At 40.7% G+C, this 21,961-nt stretch overlaps 2 protein-coding genes across 15 annotated transcripts in view; one reads left to right on the top strand and one right to left on the bottom strand.

Annotated features, from left to right (window-relative positions):
* PRICKLE1 (prickle planar cell polarity protein 1) overlaps positions 1 to 3,317 on the top strand; it is a 187,497-nt gene extending 184,180 nt beyond the window's left edge. The window contains exon 8 of the mRNA XM_034404243.3: positions 793 to 3,317. Within this exon, the coding sequence (XP_034260134.1) occupies positions 793 to 1,622 (830 nt within the window). The 3' untranslated portion in view covers positions 1,623 to 3,317. The remainder of the gene's footprint in view (positions 1 to 792) is intronic.
* A 376-nt stretch (positions 3,318 to 3,693) lies between these two features.
* PPHLN1 (periphilin 1) overlaps positions 3,694 to 21,961 on the bottom strand; it is a 170,767-nt gene continuing 152,499 nt past the window's right edge. For all 14 annotated transcript variants that reach the window (XM_087873260.1, XM_060689041.2, XM_087873262.1 and 11 more), the window contains one exon: positions 3,694 to 4,976. In XM_087873260.1, coding sequence (XP_087729386.1) covers positions 4,785 to 4,976 — 192 coding nt within the window. In that variant the 3' untranslated portion in view covers positions 3,694 to 4,784. The remainder of the gene's footprint in view (positions 4,977 to 21,961) is intronic.

Genomic DNA, 21,961 nt, shown 5'->3' with positions numbered 1-21,961 from the left:
TGTGATTAGATCAATGAACATTTTTAGCTGGACACTTTATGGATATAATTGCTTTGAATTGGAAGTCAGATGGTCAGAATCCAAGAGTAACATTTTGTGCAGTTATCTGGAATATTTTTTTTAACCTATACCAGGGGTATCAAACTTGATTTCATTGAGGGCTGCATCAGGGTTTTGTTTGACCTCGAGGGGCTGGGGTGGAGGTGGGCATGGCCAGCTTGGCATTACTCATGTCGGGGCGCCTGAGTGCTCTGCCAGTGAAAACGGGCTCCCGAGCTCCTTTTTTGGCTGCGACGGCCTCCTGCAATCCTCTGCCAGTGAAAGCAGAGCTCAGGAGGGCCGCCTCCATTTTTACTGACAGAGGCACAGTGGGCCAGTCCTTCACTGTTTCCAGGGTGGCCCCATGGGCCGGATCTAAGCACCCCATGGGCCACATCTGGCCCCCAGGCCTTGAGTTTGACACCCCTGACCTATACTGTCAAGAAAGTGGACAGCGTCCTTTGTTATATCAGTTCTGCTACTTGGAGTCTCTTGGTCTTCATTGTTGGTTCAGGCTGTCAGGGAGGGGATAAGCAACTGAATCCTAGTGATAGTCAATACCCGGTAGTGGAAGGGAAATCATGCCTATGTTGAAAGAGGTGCTGTTTCCTTAAGAGACCTGCTTTGAAATCAGCAATTTCAAATATCACTAATAATCAAGTTATTTCAAAATTAACTTAAATTACATTTTTAGAATTTAACTGGATGAAATAAATTTTCCAACCAAAATTATTTTTTTCTTTTCATTCTTAGGTGCTTCAATTGATGAAATCAAACCAAGACCTTCTCTGTACTCCTTTGAAACCTACCAGGAGCTAGAGGGGGATGATTGTGAGAAAATGAGCAACATGGGAACTTTGAATTCATCAATGCTTCATAGAAGCACTGAGTCTTTGAAAAGTGTAAATTCTGAATTATGTCAGGCTGAGACGCTGCCAGAAGAAAAGTCAATGGATGTGCCAGTATTGAGAAAATCCAAATCACGGACTAGGCCTCAGCAAGTAAAATTTTCAGATGATGTCATTGATAATGGAAACTATGATAATCTTGATATTCATCAACCTCCTATGAGTGAAAGGACTCACAGACATGTTTATCAGTTTGAAGTCCATGGAAAGAAACATCATCGAAGGAGCAGAAAGTCTCGATCTGAGAATGCACTTCATCTGGTTGCAGAAAGAAAACCTTTTCCAAAAGAAAAGCTTAATTTTTATTCCCCCCAGTATTATGATGCATTTATTCAGAATAAAAATCCTCAGGCAGTTCGGGCATATACTCCCACTTTTTTCAGCCAATATAATCATATTGCACCTGACTATGCAATGGGGAAACCAAGAGATCAGTGTTTTGGATTTTTGGGTGAGGACGAAGAAGATTGGTGCTCATCTTCATCATCTTCAGATTCTGAAGAGGAAGGCTATTTCTTAGGACAACCCATTCCAAAGCCAAGATCTGTGAGATATCACTGCTATGAAGATTTTGTTTCTAGTCCAAGTGCTGAACTTCCTACTACCCAATTTAGACAGATAACAAAATCTGAAAAAAGGAAAGTGCACAAAGGCAAAAACTGTATAATTTCCTAAAATGTACTGCCTATAAACTTGGTGCCTACACTGTGTTTCAAATCTTTTGTATCTAAAGAATGTCAGCAAAGTCTGTAACATGGAAAAAATTTGTTTGTGTTCTTTGTCAAGGCTTTGAAAGCAGTTCAAGACACTACATCAAAAAAATAAAAATATGATATTGATTAGCTTGTTTAGAACTATTCTGGTTTGCATAGAACTTCAGATTCAGGGAAAATAAACATTAGAAATTGTCCCTCTGATTATATGAAGAGTATATGAATGCCAGGCTCGGGACAGTCTTCCTTGTATACATATCCATAAGGATATAATACTAAATCAGAGATGAGTCTGTACTTTGGATTTTATTGGATTCTTATTCCCATCAACTCTGTTAACATGGCTATAGGGATGATGGAAACTTTCCACACAGAGATGGGCAGTATGAAGAATTAGGATTTTATAGAGATCCTGGCCTAATTTCAGAAGTTTGTTTTGAAGGGACAAATGCAATATTTTATAAAAGGAATACATTTTCCAAAGGATCAATTCAAGCATCTGGCAAAAACAAGCTGTCCAACTGAATGTGTCTCTTCAAAAAGAAAAATGGTAGTCTTATTCATGGCATGAAACTTCAGAGAGGCTATTACTCTCTGAGGGAATATGACCATAGACTGTAACAATTGCGCATTTAATGTTATGTGCAAATAATTTGATTTTTGCATTTTCTTTATCTTATATATTTAATGTAACCTAACCATTTTGATACCAAGCAACAATTATCTGGTTCTGTGCTGGACATTAAATTGCTTATCAAATTGACACTTTTATCTTCATGGGAGTGAATCTCAGGCAAATTTTGCTTTATATAATCTTAATCTACAGTTTGTAAAAACTAAAGTGATGTGAGCTAATAATCCCTGTTTTCAAAATTAATAAGATGTTACTGAATTTGCTTAAAGTAAAAAAAAATTATGAAAACATGAGAATCCTTGATATTTGAAACAGTATCTCAAGTTTCAAATGTAATATGAGCAGCAATTAAGATTTAACAGATTGATAATGTATTTTACAGTTTCCTGTATTCATAACTTAACAGTGCAATTAATGTATATATTGTAAAATTAAGATTTATCTGACTATTTTTATATTCCTGAATTGCAAGGCATTTGTTTAAAATAGACAAATAATTTTGTTAAGAACATCATTGTTTAACATCAGTTTGGTTTAGGCAGGAGTTTGTTAAATATTCATACATTTATAGTGAAATGTTTAATTTTTTATAGTAAAGCTCTGTTTGCATGGTGGAGCTATGTAAATAATGTTTCAGCGATGGTTCACAATATTAAAGAATTATTTATGGGTCAATAAACTTTAAATTGTGTAAATTAAACAAGTAAAACTGGCATGTATAAATTGAACTAAACATACTTTAAGCTAAATTTCAATGCTAGGTTCTAAACCTAAAATAGATAACATTGCTTTGTTAATTGTGATTTGTTCAGGAGACATTGTTATATCCTGCTCGGTTAAGTAGCAATACATAAAAGCTGATGAGCATTCTGAAGAGTGAATTAATCTCACCTTACCTTGATAGATTATTAAATCGCCCAATATAATTCTTCTAACAACCAAAAAAGTAAATGTTTTTACAATCAGCCGAATGTTATTTCTAAGATCAACTAAATAAAATTATACCATGCTTTCTACTAAGAATGGTTAATGGTCCACTGAATTCAAATCTACATTTGTAGCTTCTTTGCTTAGTGTGATATGGATTTACTTAAGATACATTTATTTAATGTATCTTAAGTAGTCTCAGGTTCCATCAGCATGCAAGTGATATAATTTTCTACTGGCTTTTGCTGAATTTTATTTACTAGTCAGTGAGATCAATTCTTTAATTCAGTTTCTAATATCTGCCTTTTCTGTAATTGTAATTTTTCACAATTTATAAATTTGGTTTATTTTCATATTTTTCTCAATATCTGTGTATAGGTTAGAACATTGAAATGTAATACAGTACGTTCTAGCAGCTTTCACAGTCCCTTTCACTGGTCATAGTAGCTGAGGCAAACTGAGGGACAGAATGAAGTGTTCAGAAGCATATCTGTATGTTTATTCATTTTTATGGGTTTAAACAACAAACATAAACCACCATGTTTCACTCCATTCCAATGAATACAAGAAGCATTGCTTCCAAATCATCTATCTGTTTAAACAGAGAAAACTGTTACTGTTTGTTACTTTAGGATTAAATAATCTTACACCTAACCATGGGTAAACAACACTTGAATTTACAGGACCAAAATTGTTCTGTATATTACATGTGGAAAGTACACTTGAACAGTGACAACTGTAATAAATAATCCTGTTGCCCATGAGGCAGTTAATCGTTTTATCAAGTATGATATGTGAATGTAACCAACCTTGTTGCAATTCTGGGAAGCTTACTTCTACCCCACAATTATGGGAAGTATCTTGTCTGAATTACTGTACCATTTGTGAAATGATGAATTACACACTTCTCATACTTTGAAAACACTTGTGCTGCCTTCACCAGACCCATTTCTAAAAATAATATCCCATAGTATAGTGGAAATTACAGAAACTGCAGAAGAGAATAAGAATATATATTTTCCATTACTATTAAAGACAAATATTGTTTATACAACTGTACAAAGCTTTCAAAAAAATGCAAATTTTGATATTAACTCTGAAGGAGTTTAATTACTATTTAAACTAGGCTATTTGAACTTACAAAACCACTAAGCTTAAACAAATAGCTTAATGGAACTGTCCTAACAATGGTTTCCAATCAAAGTTTATATAACTACTCTAATTAAGGGCAACACATATTTAAAATTTATATAAATACAGATGCACATTTATTTTATATACATTCATCAATATCAATAAAATTACAAAATGGTCTGTCATACTCAGCAACCTATTTCAATAATTGGAGCAGCTTTTTGTTAAGGATTTTCAAAATATGGCTGACATGAACTGAACTTTATATATTCAATATATTTTCCAAACGGAATCAACTAAGTAAATGATATTGTTGTTTTGCAATTAATTCAAATTTATGAAGAGATCAAATGCAAAGTGAACAAATTTAGAAGATTAGCATCCATGAATCAGGTAGCCTTTATATATATGAGCAACCCATAATTCATCTTACGTTTCTTCAAATTCTTGACTCGTAGAATCATATTCTGCAATGAAGTGTTTAAGTTCTTCAACACATCGCTCACCAATCTCATGCAAATTTTGTCTCAAAGAAAACTGAATAGATTTTTCTAATGCAGGGTCTTTTTCAATCAGCATCTTCACCACAGCACCAAAAGTTTCACAATCCTGTCGGTATACCTAAAAAATCAGTTTTAGAAATGCATGCAATGAAGTACATTATAGTATCTATCCCAAACTGAACTAAAGCTAGATTTATAGATCTTATCAAAAATGGTATAAGTTTATATTTCTATTTTCTGGAATGAAGAAAAATGTATTTTTGTGCAGGAGATGGAGTGGTAGAACCTGGGGATGGAAATAAAAGACGGAACATCCTAGATTCCCCACATAGCAACAAGCAAACTAAGTGCAACTCTCCCTTGAATTCTATTGACAACTATTAGCTGAGAAGATTCCTGTTCATAGGCTGTTTAGTAATAAACCATTTTAATTAGATCTTCACTTGTGGACCTGGTTTTTGTGTCTCTCATTATGCATGTTTTCTAAGATTTCAAACAAGTGTTAATATATTTAAAATTTAATAGCTGGAGTAGTGAAGGGTTGGACAATGAGTAAGAACACACTTACAGCTAATTGGTTAAAGAGAGCTGGCCACTGCATGAGGGAATTTCAGTTGTAATTAGTTGCTGTGAGAGTAAAGGAGGAGTTTTGTTTTTTCTCGCCTTTTGCCCTATATGCTCTGTGATTTACCTGATGTTCCTGCTGTGTTGATTTACCTAACGATGCTGCTGTTTGCCTCTCTTTTTTACTGTAAATATATTTATTTACCATATTTTTCGCACTATAAGATGCACTGGACCATAAGACGCACATTAGCTTTAGAGGAGGAAAAAAGAAAAAAAAATCCCTGCCTCTGCCTCCCAGCATCCATCTGGTATTCATCTGGCTAGCGTCCTAACAGCAAACAGCCTGTCTACTCAGTGTCAGCTGCCTCCGTCGGAGAAAGCTGGAGCTTTTGCTGCCGAGCAGCTGATTGGCGGTTGGATTGGCCTCCCGGAATACCGCCGATCAGCTGTTCTAGGCGGCGGGGATCACCACCACTGATCGCCACCGCCGCCAATCACCGCTGCCTATTTCCACCACCTCTGTTGTGGTGGCGATTGGCAGTGGTGGCGAACCGCAGCGATCCCTGCCACCTAGAACAGCTGATGGGCAGTATTCCAGGAGACTGATCCAACCATCGATCAGCTGCTCGGCAGCAAAGGCTTCAGTGTTCCCCGGCGGGGCAAACAGCAGCAGTGGTGACAGGTGGCGGCAAACGCTGCCGCACCAACCCCTTCCCCCGCCGCAATATTCACCCTATAAGACACAGACATTTCCATCCACTTTTTTACTGGGGGGGAGGGGAGAGTGCGTCTTATAGTGTGAAAAATACAGTATATAAAATCACAAATTCTTGTCAGCATCTCTGACTCCATTTGGACACCGGCTATGCAATTCCCTGACAAGAAATTGAAAAATTCTTCTATTTACTAATATTAAACATAAAGCAGTTGATCTCAATTATCAAAGTGCCAAGTAAGCATGCATAGGATTCTGATTCATAATGTAGTGGCATGTATTGTGTTGGGTTTATCCATGTTAGCTCCTCTGTTAGGTGAGGTGCACTGGCTTGCAGTTTCTTTTGGGATGCAAAATGCTGGTCATCATATACAGTCTTGAATGTCACAGAGCCAGGTTATTTCCAGAATGTCACAGAGCCAAGTTATTTACTGCCTTTCCTAAGGACATCTACCCATTCTAACAGATCATATACGGTGAACATGCTATGAATCCTTTCCTTTAACCATTACCATCTTATGGGAGTTAAGCAGCATGCCTGTCAGGTCCCACAGATTCCTATAGGGACGCTGTCATTCTGGTGGGAGGGTGAAGGCTTAGAGGGATCTCTGTATGGGGTTTCTGTTTCTATTTCTTGCTTTGCTTTGCTGTAACTTTCAGGACCTTGGGAGTGGAAAAGGAATGTGCCTCGAGTAGCTGCCTTATCTCTTCTCTGGAGATAAGGCAGTTTCCTTGGAGACCAGCGTTTATCACCTTCTCGGTCTGAGTTTCCCATAACATCTTCACACACCAGAATTGGCTTGATGATGTATTGGACTTTGGGAGGGGCTCTGTCTGCAATGGTGTAATATAACGTTTCAAACGGGAAAAGTTACTTCCTGCCTACATCTCTTGCTGTCACAATCTTCCAATAAAAGTTTCCTTTTGAAATGGCTTTCTTTTCAAGAGTTCTGCTTTCTTGAGAAGACTGGTGAGGCAGGACCTTATAGTGCCTTTTCCATGGCCATCCCTGCTTTGCAGAACACTCTTCCCCCTGAAATTTGGCAGGCCTCTACCCTCCTAGCCTTCTGAATTGCACTGAAGACCTGGTTTTCCCCCCAAGTGCTGGGATAGGATGACGTGATTGCATGTTGGAAGCTAGACATAGTGCCAGGGGGTTTTGTTTGTTTTTCATGTTTATGGTTTTAAGAATTTTAATGCAGTTTTTATGTTATTTTAATTCTTGATTGAGGGCCACTCAGAGTTTGGTTGGAGATGGGTAGCTATATAAATATTTTAAATAAATATGTAAACTTTCTCAGAGATGCCAATTAATTCAGAATCCCAACATTCACCAAAATAATACAAAAGGGGACAATGGCACAGATGGGGAATCTATCTGATATACAAGAACATTTTTTGAAAGAGTTACATAGAATTCTTGTGTAAAATAGATCATGATCAAGAGTTATTATTTTTATTCCATTTTGAATGGGAGGAGAGATGAGTGAGGTTTGTAAATAATAGAAAGCAGATAGAGAAACCCATGTATAGGACCATTTATTAAAAATTCTAATTTTAAACCTGAAATAATAATACAGATAGTCCTTAATTTACAACAGTTCACTTAGTGACCATTCAAAGTCACAAAAGCACTGGAAAAAGTGATTTATGACCGTTTTTCACAATTACAACATTGCAGCATTCAACAAGGCAATGATCACTACAATGTTTCCTTTACAACACGGGTGTCAAACTCGCGGCATCATGTGACATATCGCGTCGTTTTTCCCTTCATGGAGCTGGGATGGGCGTGGCCTGCACGTGATGCATCCAGCTGACGGGCCGCAAGTTTGACACCCCTGCTCTACAATAAAAAGAAGCATTCATGAATAGACAGATATGCTGTATATTCTAAAACGTAATCTTGGCATTTAATTATTCTAATTCTACTTATGGAGCTGCATTTTGTAAAGTAACAAAATGGTATCCTGTTAGCCTTGGAAGCCATATTAGGCCAGAAGCTTCAATGCTGCCACCTCCTCGTGTGTGGGAAAGTAGTGGGGGGGGATTTAGGAGAGGGGAATTAGTAGACATAATAGCATTCTTCCTATCGGTCAAGGTCAGGGCATTCTAGCATCTGGAGGAGGAGTGGTCAGGGGCTGAGTCGAGGTGGAACGGATGTTGATTGGAGCATGTGACCGACTGGGGAGAAATGGGATGGTTTCGGGATTTGAATTACTGAAGGAAAGCCCAGGCTTTTCAGATTCGGGATTTCCCAGATGTGCCAGTTTGCCTATTCTAGTAAAGAGGAGTCTGGAAAACGCTTGCTTCCGCATCTTTACTTGGAGAGGGGTTTTTTTCTGGAACGCTGACATTATCCCGAATCTCGCCCAAACCTAACAGCACCCCATAAGGGGGCTGTCAGGGGTACTAAGCCCCAGCATCTACCTAAACCCTGGGTGATGCAAAGACTCAGTGAAGATGGAGGAGAAAGGAGAAATCAGAAGGAGGCTCGCCAGGGGCCTGAATGCTCAAGAAATTGCCAATCCCTTGCTTTCTCTTGCTGAAGAAATGGGACGAGCCATGGAGGCTGCTGAGGCGTCAAGATTCCTGGAAGAGTTGTCACTCCGACCCAGCTCCAGGAGAGGAAAAGAAGTTGCCCCGTGAGCCAGACTGGAGGATGGAAGCGGAGATTTTCGCCCCCCCTTCTCAATCCCTAGAGGTGAGTTGGAGGCTAGTGAAACCAACATTCACCGTCCCTGATCCAGAACATGGAGGGGGGATTAGTAGGATGCAGAGCCCCCCTTACCCACCCAGAGGCCAAACAAGAGGATTAGCACAGCATTCCAATCCTGCAGCAGTGGGGCATCAGGCTCAGCCGGCATACGAAATGCAAAACCCCCCTTTCGGGGCCCCTTGCCAGCCTGCCTTCTCGCTACCTCCTGCTGAGAATATACAGTCCGGATGGGGTTTCTGTCCCGGCCAGGGATGGATCCAGGGCCAGTGGTATCCCGCGCCGTCTGTTTCAAGCTTCCAGGGATCCCCCTGGCCCCCCTCCTATGGCTCAACGATCCTGGCACCACAGGGGGGGCTAATCCAGCAGCTGGCTGGGCTGCCCTTCCCTCCAGCACAGCAAGCAGCTCAGCAGCCAGGCCCCCTCCCCCAACAGCCGATGCTGTTGCCCGCCCCCCCTCCAACCCATCTACCTTCACACTAACCTGTTGGAATGCAACAACCAGGGGCACCACAGGGGGGATTAATCCAACAGCTGGCTGGAATGCCCCCCCCCACTTCAGTGCAGCAAGCAGCTCAACAACCAGGCCCCCTCCCCCAACCACCCCGCTTCACAGCAACTTTTTATGGGACGCCAGCCAAGCTAGCTTATTTCCTCAGCAGGGTCTGAGCAATGTTGATCAGTATGGTGACCAATAAGAATCAGAACGGGACCTGGTGACAGCAATCTCAGATGGGATGAATGAAGTGGAGGCCTCTGAATGGATAGCCCAGCTGCACGATGAGGGCACTGTTGAACTGTACGATATTGATGGCTTTATCACACTGCTACGGTCCCGCTTCGACGACCCAGACTGCGTAAATGAAAATGAAGCCACGCTAAAAGTCATGAAGCAAGGTAATCGACCGATGAAAGAATTTGTATGGAACTTTAGGTAAGTCGCAGGGAATCTGGGAGATTGGCCTGACCGCATACTCCTGCACTACTGCAAGGAAGCCATCGACCCAGAAATCAGAAAAGCCTGTGGGATCCGGGGAGTGCCTGAGTGTCTCCACAAGTGGTATACCATGTCGGACTTCCGGGTGGCTCCGCGCGCACTGCAGACGCTCCTCCATGATCGCCCGATCCCCTGCTTAGTAAAAGCCGCCAGAACAGCTGAAAAACAGCTGTCTGGCGGCTTGGAAACTTTCTCCCCGGGCAAAGGGGAGAGAGGAGAGCCGACAGGTGAAGGTAGAGCTCCCCAAGTGCCCTAGGAGAAATTCTGGGGCGTGAAGGGCGAGAGCTTCCTAGAAGCCTGTCAATCTGCTCCGGACCTGGGACAACTCTGCTATTTAGCGGAGCAAAACGCCGTGACCAATTCTGCTAATAACAAATGAAGGGATTTCTAACATCTGAATTCGCTGCAAGCAGAGCAAGCCAGGAGAAGTCAGACTGCAAACTTAACTCCAATGCTTTTTACCTCCTTTGGAAATAACAACTTAGCAAATTTGTAACAAGATGGCGATTGAGGCTTGAAAGGGTGTGGAAAGTGAAAGTTAAAGGAAAGTTTTGTTTCGCTAGTAGCCTCTTGCTTGAAAGAACTTTTGTACCGAGAGAAGGAGGATCTTAAGACATTAATTTAAGACTGTGAAAATTTTTGAGTTTGTTGAACTCTTCCTTTTGGCTTCTGATTAAAATACAAAAAGTAATTTAAACTGAAAAATAGCCTCAAAACCTGTAAAGACCGTTCCTATTAAAGGAACTGGGAGCGCTGGAAGCTCTCCAGCCCACACTTCTGGAATGCAAGCCTCTGTTCCCCCAACAGATCCACAGATTTTAACGTTTGAAATGATACAAGAAGCTACACAGGATAAAATTGCTACTGTGATTAATCAAAAAATTAATGAAACTAATGAAAAAATACAGTCTGTCTCAGAGGAGATTGCAGTTCGGAACCAGGAAATTAGGGAAGATATAATACTGGCATTTAAAGGTTTGGCAGGTCACATTGAAATTTTGGATGATAAATTTGAAGAAATTAAGCAATCTACAGAAAATTTGGATAATAAATTAGGAGAGACTCAGAATAAAATTGAAAGGGCTGAAGCTGATGTAACAGTGATTCAATACAGGGATATGGAATTTGCTCTAAGAATAAGAGGGGTGAAGGAGAAAAAACAAGAGAATTTGAAAGAGATGATGTCAGAAGCATTGGCACAGATGTTGGGGGAGCAGAAAGTGGAGTTAGGCTGGCAGATTGACAAGATATATCGTGTCAATTCGTGGGTGGCCAGACAGAAACATTTACCAAGAGACATTGTAATATACTTTACCACAAGGAGACTACGCAATGAAATTTTACAGACCACTTTTAAAAATAAGCTTCAAGTGGAAGACCAGGAGGTGATGACAATGAAAGAAATCCCCCCCAAAATGTTGAGAGCCAGAAGGGAGTATGCTTTTCTGGTGGATGAACTGAGAAAACGCCAAATACAGTATAGATGGGAAGTGCCAGCTGGCCTAGTTGTGAATTATCGGCTTAATACAGTATGGAAAGCAAGAGATTTTTATGCCAATGTGTTAAAGGCTGGACCACCAAAAACTAAATCACCAGAAGTTAAAAGAAAGAAAGAAGTAATGGAAGGAGAGAGAGAAGAGCTGATGACAATAGTTCAGGGGGAAGCTTCGACCAGTCAAGAAAAGAGCCTTGGTGGCGCAGCAGACTAAAAAGTGCTGTTAAGTAGCACCAGCTGCCTGCAATTACTGCAAGTTCAAATCTCACCAGGCTCAAGGTTGACTCAGCCTTCCATCCCTTCGAGGTAGGTAAAATGAGGACCCGGATTGTGGGGGCAATAAGCTGACTTTGTATAAAAAAGAACACCGCTTGGGGGGGGGCAAAAGCCCACTAAGCAGATATATACAAAAGTATGAAGGCTATTGCTTAACGCATTGTAAGCCGCCCTGAATCTCTGGAGAAGGGCGGCATATAAATAGAACCAATAAATAAATAAATAAGATTTGCTACAAATTCAGATTGCTGTTCAAGGTTTGGATTTAATTGATGTATCAGAAGAACCAAAGGATCAAAGATAGACCAGAGCAGCAACAGCTAAATATAAGGAAGAATTAAGACTGCAACAACTGCAGATGGCAACTCAAGAAACTACAAAAACAGAAGCAGTGGGAGGAGCCAGACCTAAAGGTCAAATGAGGCAAGATCATCAGCGAATGCTCCAAATCCTTCAGAGGCCCAAAGATGGGAACTAGATTTCTAACTTGGAATGTCAATGGTTTGAATTCTCCACAGAAGAGGAGGAAAATATTTCATTATCTTAAACAATTTAAAAATGACATAATTTGACTCATATTAGGATACAAGATCAAAAATATTTAACAAACACAAGATTAGGAACACATTATGTAGCAGCAGCACCAGAGAAGAAAAACGGTATAGTTATATATTTGAAAAGAGACTTAATTGCCAAATTAATTGAAGCAGATGATCAAGGACGATTTTTAGCGATTGAACTTTTAATAAAAAGAGAAAAATTACTTTTAATTAGAGTATATGCCCCGAACCAACAACAGGAAAAGTTTTATAATCTTTTACACTCAAAGTTGATACAATGGGGATACAAAACTTGTATCCTACTGGGTGATTGGAATGGTGTTTTAGATGTTAAAAAGGACAAGAAGGGACCTAAGCAAAATGTTTTAACAAGAGCAAGATTACTCAAATCGTTTTTGGAGATGATGGATGATTGGGAGTTGAGGGACATTTGGCGTGAAAGAAACCCAGAAGAAAAAGACTTTACTTTCTTTTCGGATAGACATCAATCCTTTTCAAGGACTGATTTTATACTAATTACTAATGACCTCTTTTCTAGGGTGAAGAGTACGAAGATTTGTTCAAGAACATTGACAGACCATAGTCCAGTCTGGATGGAACTGGAGTATGGAAAGGGGTTTAGGAGGTCCTGGAGGTTAAATGATAATCTGTTTAGATATGAAGAAAATGTGAGAGAGTGTAAAAAATTTATGAAAGAATTTTTTGTTATGAATATGCAAAAGGGTACATCTATGGAAATGGTGTGGGATGCAAGTAAAGCATATATGCGAGGTATTTTGATATATTTGAATAATAAATATAGAAAGAAACAGGGGGAAAAAAGAAAGGAATTAGAAGAAGAGATTAAAAAACAAGATAGAGCTTTGATGGTTAATCCAACAGATAAGAAAATTAAAGAGGCAATTAATTTACTGAAAGGTCAATTTAATATGTTAATAGCAGATCAAGTGGCAACTAATTTAAAATATGCTAAACATAATACTTTTTGTAATGCAAATAAACCTGGCAGGTAGTTAGCATATCTGTTAAGGAAAAAGCAGAAATCAAGGACTATAGAGAAAATAAAATACAAGGGTAAAGAGCTGATTAAAAAATCTTTTTTAGAGTTTTACTCAAGGCTGTATACTGGTGATAAAATTCAAGATACAGATATAGATAGATATTTGCAGAAAGAGAATATTTATATGACCTCAGAAGAGCAGAGGGATAGTTTAAACCAATTGATAACTTCCGAGGAAATTCTGTTTGCAATTAAGCAATTGAAAGTGGGTAAAGCTCCTCGGACGGACGGTTTGACAGCTGTTTATTATAAAAGTTTACAGGAGGAAATGGTGGAACCACTGAAGGGATTATTTAACAATATACAACAAGGAGGAGAGGTACCTCCAACTTGGAAGACAGCTTTTATTTCTTTGATCCCAAAAGATGGTCAAGATCATACAGATCCAAAAAACTATAGGCCAATTTCACTTTTAAATACAGATTACAAGATTTTTGCTAAAATATTAGCAAACAGATTAATGATAGTTATGCAGCAAATGATCCATCATGATCAAACTGGTTTTATAAATGGTAGACAAATGAAAAGCAATGTAAGGCAAATTGTTAACTTACTAGAGTATTTGGGGAGGAACAACCAGGTCCCCGCAGTGCTAGTATTTTTGGATGCTGAGAAAGCCTTTGATAGATTGAACTGGCATTTTTTAATGAAATTAACAGAAAGGATGCAACTTGGAGAATATTTTATACAATCTATTAAGGCAATATATCAGAAACAAACAGCGCAAATAATAATTAATAGTGGTTTAACAGATATTTTTAAGATAGAAAAAGGAACAAGACAAGGTTGTCCCTTGTCTCCATTATTGTTTATTTTGACGCTGGAAGTCTTACTGAGTAAAATACGTGGGACAGATACAATAAAGGGAATTAAAATTAGACAGCATGAGTATAAGCTACGAGCATTTGCGGATGACCTGGTTGTTACTCTAGCCCAACCAGTACAATCGATTACAGCCTTGATGGATATAATTAATCCATATGGACAAATATCTGGTTTTAAAATAAATACAGCTAAAACAAAGATAATAGCTAAAAATATGACTAGAAGCCAAAGAGAAGAGATAGAAAGGGTAACAGGATTTGAGATAGTAAAGAAGGTCAAATATTTAGGGGTTTATATTATGACCACAAATAATATGACCACAGCATAATTATGAACCGCTGTGGCAAAAAATACAGAAAGAGATGGAAAACTGGAGAAAATTACAACTGTCTTTGCTGGGAAGGATAACTGCAGTAAAAATGAATGTTTTACCAAGGTTTTTATTTCTTTTTCAAATGATACCTATACTTAAAAAATTTGAAGGAATGGCAGAAGGGCATAAATAAGTTTGTTTGGGCAGGGAAGAAACCACGAGTAAATCAAAAGATAATGCAAGACACACGAGAAAGAGGAGGTCTTAAAATGCCCAATTTAAGATTGTATTACGAAGCCGCTGCCCTCTCAGCAGTTACTGATTGGATAAATTTAACAGAGGAAAGGATATTAAATATTGAAGGATATGGTCTGGTCTACGGTTGGCATGCTTATTTATTGTATGACAAGAAAGTAGATAAGACTTTTAAAAGTCATATATTCAGGAATGCTTTATTGCGTGTCTGGAAAAAGTATCAATACAAATTAAATGATAAGTTACCAATATGGACAGTACCCAGACACGCGATAAATAACATAAATGTGGAGCAGAAAGAAGATAGGACTACATACAAGGAACTCCTCTATAAAGAAGGAGTGAGATTACAATTAAAATTTATAGAACAATTAAGAGAAGAAGGAATAACTAGAACTTGGTTTCATTATGGACAGCTGCAGGCCAGATGGAGAGAAGATCAAAAAACTGGTATTTTGCAACAGGATGAGAATTTGATAAAACAAATAAGAGACAAAAATCAAATGCATATAAAAAGTTTGTATAATGTACTAGTGGAAATAGATTCAGAAACAGAGCTAGTCAAGGATTGTATGATAAAGTGGGCACAAAACATTGGAGAACCAATAATGATGGAAACATGGGAAAAGATATGGGTTAGAAATGTAAGATTTACACAAGCCCAAAATTTAAGAGAGAACTTCTATAAAATGTTTTATAGATGGCATTTAGATTCAAAAAAAACTAGCCTGTATGTATCCAAATTTACAACCTAAATGTTGGCGATGTGAGTGTGAAGATGCTATGTATTTTCATATATGGTGGACATGTAAAAAAATCAAGGCTTTTTGGACAAAAATATGGTGGATTATTCAAAATATTTTAAAGAAAAAGATTAAATTTACACCACAGGTTTTTTTGTTGGGAATAGTTACGGATTGTACTGTAATAGAGACTAAGTTGGTTTTAAATTTAATAACAGCAGCCAGGTTACTGGTGGCACAGTACTGGAAGAAGGAAGATCCACCTACTATTGAGGAATGGACATTAAAAGTCGTGCATCTGGCAGAGATGGCAAAAATTTCATCATATCTCAAAGACTATTCAAACGAAAGATATATATCGGAATGGAAAAGATGGATTGACTATATTCAAAATAAGTATCAGACTAACAAGTTTCATATAGCGTATGAATGAAACATTCTTAATTTTTTTAGTTTATGTCTATAGTGTTTTAAGTTATAAGGAGTTAAAGACCTGGGGAGAATTTGAAGTCAACAAATTGTTAGCGTATTTTAGTTTTATGTTTGTGAATGCTATACCCTGTGCTTGTTCTGGGAAGTCTAGGGAGGGGGGTGGGGGGAAGGAGGAGGGGGAAAGGGTGGAGGGGTGGGTAAAGGGGGTGGGAGGGGGTGAGGATGGAGGGGTGGGGGGGAGAAAATGTTTCTATCTTTTATAAAACTTTTCAATAAAAAAAACAAAAACAAGTGGTATACCATGTCCATTGCTCTAGAAAGAGAAGTCCACCCCCCCCAGCCAAACCCCAGCACAGCAGCCACCTCGTATGGCGTTAGCTAAAAAGCCCATTTCAAAACAAATCTCAGCCCCCCTCCACCGGGGTGTGTGTGTGATTAAGTGCTATCGCTGTGGACAAATAGGGCATCAAGCTTCTGAGTGCTTGGCTCCTGTCCCAGTTTCACAACAACGGCCCACCACAGCTGCATGAGAGAGGAGGGCTCCAAAGAAAACCCCAGACACTGGCCGATTTGCCAAACAAGCCGTGGAGATTCCCCTCCCCACTGAAGAGAGGGGGGGACCCTCCAGCTACAGGAGCACCTCCCGACAAGCCCAACGGGAATGAAGACCCGATGGTGAGTGCACCCATCAAGCCTCTCTCAATTAAAGTAAAACTAATCCTGCCAGAAACAGGGAAAGAAACAGAACTCCCAGCAGCAATAGATGCTGGCTGTACCAGATGTCTAATCGGTCTTAAGATTGTAGAACAACTGGGCATCAAAACAACACCCTTAAAACAACCGATTAAATTTTACCAGGTGGATGGCACGCTAATTGGGGGAGTCCCTTCCACTCATATTACTGAACTGATTAGACTGGAGATGGGGAAACATCATGAACTTATATGATTTATAATAACCCCAAATATGTCAGAATCTATCATATTAGCCCTGGCTTGGCTAGACAAATGGGGCCCCACCATCACATGGGAAGATGGATACCGGAAAATCAGGATAAGGGTTGGCCCAACACCCCCTGCCCCTCCCCCCAAACACCAACCTACCCAAAATGACCAGCAGCCAGAAACAGCAGTGGCTTGTTCAGATGGGCCTCCAGTCGAACACCAAATCCCTAAGGTGTATGCAGACTTAGCCAAAGCTTTGAGCGAGGAGGAATGTAACCTCCTCCCCCCTCACCGGCCCACAGACTGCGCCATCGAATTACAACCGGGGGCTAAATTGCCAAAGCCTAGAATGTACTCCATGACACCTGCTGAGATGACTGAATTGAGGAAGTACATTGACACCAACCTAGCCAGAGGTTTCATTGAGCGTGCGAAATCCACTATGGCTGCCCCAATATTATTTAAAGAAAAGAAAGATGGCACTTTAAGATTGTGTATCGATTTTCGATCCGTGAATGCTATTTGCATACAAAATACTTACCCCTTCGCACTGACGACTTACTGAACCACCTATCAAAAGGAAAAATTTTCACCAAGCTAGATCTAAGAGAAGCCTACTATCGAGTTCGCATAAAGGAGGGAGACGAATGGAAGACTGCTTTTAACTGCCCCTTGGGCAGCTTCCAATTCTGGGTCATGCTTTTCAGACTCCAGGGGGCCCCAGGGGTCTTCATGCAACTGATCAACAAAATTTTGCATGAACATTTATATCAGGGGGTTCTTGTTTATCTCGATGACATTCTTAATTCAGCGAAAATATGGAAGACCATGTCTAATTGGTCAGACAAGTGCTGAAAAAACTCCTAGCAGCCAAACTTTATGCCAAATTGTCCAAATACGAGTTCCACAAGGAGGCCCTGGACTACCTGGGATACAGGGTGTCCAATAAGGGCATCGAAATGACCCGGGTAAGGTGAGTGGTAGCCCCCACGCACCCGTAAGCAGCTCCAGAGCTTCCTGGAGTTTGCAAACTTTTACAGACAATTCATCCCTTCCTTTGCTGAGGTCGCACTCCCTTTGACAGAATTGTTAAAGACCGGCCCATCTCCCACCAAGCCAAAACCTAGCCAACCCTTAGCTTGGACAATGGACTGCCAAAAATCTTTTGAACGACTAAAATTCCTATTTGCGGTGTAGCCGATCCTACAGCATCACGACCCAACTAAACTCTTTGTGGTTCAGGCGGACGCAAGTGATGTGGCGGTGGCAGCTGTTCTACTACAAAGGGACCCCCAGAACAATCTAATGCCACGTGCTTATGTATCCAGGACACTGGATGCAGATGGGCGGTATGGGAGAAAGAAGAGTTTGCGGTGCGATGGGCTCTTCTGTCCTGGAGGCACTTCCTGGAGGGGGTGGATGAACCTTTTGAGGTTTGGACTGACCACAAAAATCTCGAGGCGCTGAAGACCCCGAGGAAACTCTCTCCAAAGCAGGTCTGTTGGGCTCAATATTTCAAATGCTTTAACTTTAACCTGAAATATATCCCAGGGGGTAGGAACCTTCTGGCTGACGCTCTCTTCCGCAAACCACAATTTGACAGCCGACGGGAAGAGACAGTTCACGCCATGATCTCAGAGACTCAGCCAGCCGTCCAAGCCTGCACCAGAGCGCAAACGCGCCAGGGTTCAAATCTCCCTGAAGACAAGTTGACAGCGGAGCTAAAAGCGGCACTCTCTAATGATTCCTGGTTCAAAGAAAACCAGGCAGACCTAACCCTAAGGGACGGGTTGGCCTGGAAGGGGACTAAACTTTATGTGCCCCGCAGCCTGCGGTTCCTGATACTAAAGAGAAGTCAAGATTCGCACCTAGGGGGCCACTTTGGGTTTTTAAAAACCCTCCACTTGACTAGGAGGCAATTCTGGTGGCCACAGATGAAAGCTGATGTGGAAGAGTACGTGAGGAGCTGTGCCACCTGCGCCACCATGAAATATCGACCAGGAAAGCTCCCTGGACTTCTCCAGGCTGTGGCAGAACCCACAAAGCCCTGGGAGGAGATTGCGATGGACTTCATAGTTGAGCTCCTGGACAGTGGGGGCAACCGGGTCATTTGGACTGTCATTGATTTATTCTCCAAGCAAGCCCACTTCACTGCTTGCAGCGGACTCGGCCAAAAAACTAGCAAAGCTGTTTGTGAAACACATCTACAGGCTACATGGAGTCCCAAAAAGAATAATATTGAACCGCGGGGTCCAATTTACCGCTAAGTTCTGGAGGGAGTTCCTACGATCCATTGGTTCATCCCAGGGACTTAGCTCGGCTTTTCACCCATCGACTAACGGATCAGCTGAAAAATTGAACTCAATGGTGGAGCAGTACATTAGGTGTTATGTGAATTATCAACAAGAGAACTGGGTGGACTTGCTACCATTCGCAGAAGTTGCTTATAATAATACACAGCAGTATTGGGTTGACTCCTTTTCAGATAACTACGGGCATGGATTTTGTGCCGATGCCTGAGTTGCCTAGAGAGCCGCCTACTTCCAAGTCCTTGACGGACTGGATGACCTCATTGAAAAAAGGGGTGGGAGAATACCAAAAAAGCTTTAGTGGAGTCAGCAGAAAAGTATGAGGCCCAGGCCGACAAACACCGGGGTCTCCAACCACCTTTCAGAATAGGTGATAAGGTGTATTTGTCAACCAAGTACCTAAAATTGAGATTGCCTAGCAAGAAGTTTGGACCCAAATTCATCGGTCTCTTTCCTGTAATGAAAGTGATTAATCCGGTGACTGTCCAATTTAGACTCCCTCCCATATTAGGGAAAATACACCCCGTTTTCCACAGTAGCTTATTGAAACCGGTCAGAGAAGCTACCCTCAGACCTTTGCCAGTTGCTACGCCCCTCCTTTAGTAGTACAAGGGGAGACTCATTATGAGGTGAAGAAAATCCTGGACTCTAGACTCTACAGGGGGAGATTACAATATTTGGTGCACTGGAAAGGCTACCCTTTGGCTGAAGCTACTTGGGTTAAGAGTTGGGATGTGAAGGCTGATGCGCTTGTGAAACAGTTTCTTGACAAATTTCCTGACAAACCGAAAGGTCCTCCGGGTGGAGGGAGGGGGGGGGTGTTGAAGGCATTGGAGCTAGCGTTAACCCCTTCTTTTGTGTTTGTCTGTTTTATTTTTAGGATGTGGTTTTTCTGCAGGGGGGGACGCCTGTCAGTCAGCCGGAAGCTTCAATGCTGCCACCTCCTCATGTGTGGGAAAGTAGGAGGGGGGATTTAGGAGACAGGAATTAGTAGACATAATAGCATTCTTCCTATCGGTCAAGGTCAGGGCATTCCAGCATCTGGAGGAGGAGTGGTCAGGGGCTGAGTTGATTGGAGCATGTGACCAACTGGGGAGAAATGGGATGATTTTGGGAGCTTTGAATTACTGAAGGAAAGCCCAGGCTTTTCAGATTTGGGATTTCCCAGATGTGCCAGTTTGCCTATTCTAGTAAAGAGGACTTTGGAAAATGCTTGCTTCTGTGTCTTTACTTAGAGAGGGGTTTTTTTCTGGAACGCTGACATTAAAGCACGTTTAAAAATTAAGAATATTTTATTTTTCTCTCCCCTTACTTTTTTTCCCTGTAGTGTTTTCTCCCATTTCTTCAAAATTTCTGGAAATGGACTTCCGGTGGCACCGCAGACACCGAGGAGGCTCTTTTCTTGAGCGCCAGCCCGCGATCTCATAAAGCCGCTAGAATAGCGAAAATCAGCTGTCTAGCGGCTTGGAAACTTTCTCCCCGGGAAAAGGGGAGGAAGAGAGCAGACGGGCATAGGTAGAGCTCCCCAAGGAACCCCAGGAACAATTCTGGGGCTCGAAGGGTGAAAGCTCCCTGGAAGCCCGACAGAGCTCCGGATCTGGGACGTTTCTGCTTTAAGCAGAAGACGCCGCGACCACCCCTGCAAACAACGCTTGAATAAACATCATTCGGAAGCAGGCTGAGCAAACTCAGGAAAGATTAGATCTGCAAGTACTGAACTTTAACTCCAAATGTATATTATTTCCTTCTGACTTATTAAGGGGAGAAAGTGAAACCAAGATGGCGATTGAGCTTTAATGGGGCGTGAAAGCGAAAGTTAAAACAGAAAGTTTCTTTTAATGTTGGCAGTCCCTGTTCAAAATTAGAGATTTGTGGTTTTTTTTTTTTTAAAAAGGAGAAGATCAAAGATTACAGCAGTGATTTTTAAAAAAAGGATTGATATTATTTAAAGACGGATTTCTGGATTTGGTGGATCTATTGTTCTGGCAGCTGATTAAATTTAAATTGGAAACTAAAAATGGCTTCAAAACAAATTAAGGCTATTGTCCCCAAAAGTGCTGGGACTTCGCCAGTTCAAACGTCCAGATTGCAATCTCTCTCTGTTCCAACGGAACCAACAATATTAACATTTGAAATGTTGCAGGAAGCCCTCAAAACACAAGCCTCTGTTACAGAAAAAAAAATTTGCTTCAATATTTCAGGAGCAAACTCGAGAGGTTGCTGAAGAGATAGCCCAAGTCAAAGAGACTATTCAAAAACGAAACCAAGAAATTGGAGAAGATATTATTATGGCAGTACAAGGATTGGCAGGACATATTGAAGCAATAGATGAAAAAGTGGAAGAAATTAAGCAGTCTAATGAGAACTTGGAAAATAAAATGGGGGAGGTCCAGGACAAGATGGAAAGAGCAGAGGCTGATGTGATAATGATAAAATATAGAGACATGGAATTTGCTCTGAGAATAAGAGGCCTCAAGGAAAATAAGCAAGAGAATTTGAGAGAGATCTTTTCAGAAGCATTTGCACAGATAATGGGAGATCAAAAAGCAAATTTTGAATGGCAAATTGACAAAATTTATCGTGTCAATTCATGGGTGGCTAGACAGAAACATCTAACAAGAGACACTGTAGTTTATTTTACAACAAGGAGACTACACAATGAAATCCTACAAGTCACTTTTAAAAATAAACTTCAAGTGCAGGGGCAGGAGGTTTTAACATTGAAAGAAATTCCCCCCAAAATGTTGAGAGCCAGAAAGGATTATGGCTTTCTGGTGGAAGAACTGAGATACCGTCCAGATACAGTATAGATGGGAAGTTCCAGGTGGTCTAGTGGTGAATTATTCAGGAGAAAGATATCGTCTCAATTCAGTGTGGAAGGCAAGAGATTTCTATA

The sequence above is a fragment of the Pantherophis guttatus genome, chromosome 7 (assembly GCF_059756535.1).
Source record: "Pantherophis guttatus breed Tessera chromosome 7, ASM5975653v1, whole genome shotgun sequence".
NCBI classification, from domain to species: Eukaryota; Metazoa; Chordata; class Lepidosauria; order Squamata; family Colubridae; genus Pantherophis; species Pantherophis guttatus.
This window is presented reverse-complemented; position numbering and strand designations above follow the sequence as displayed.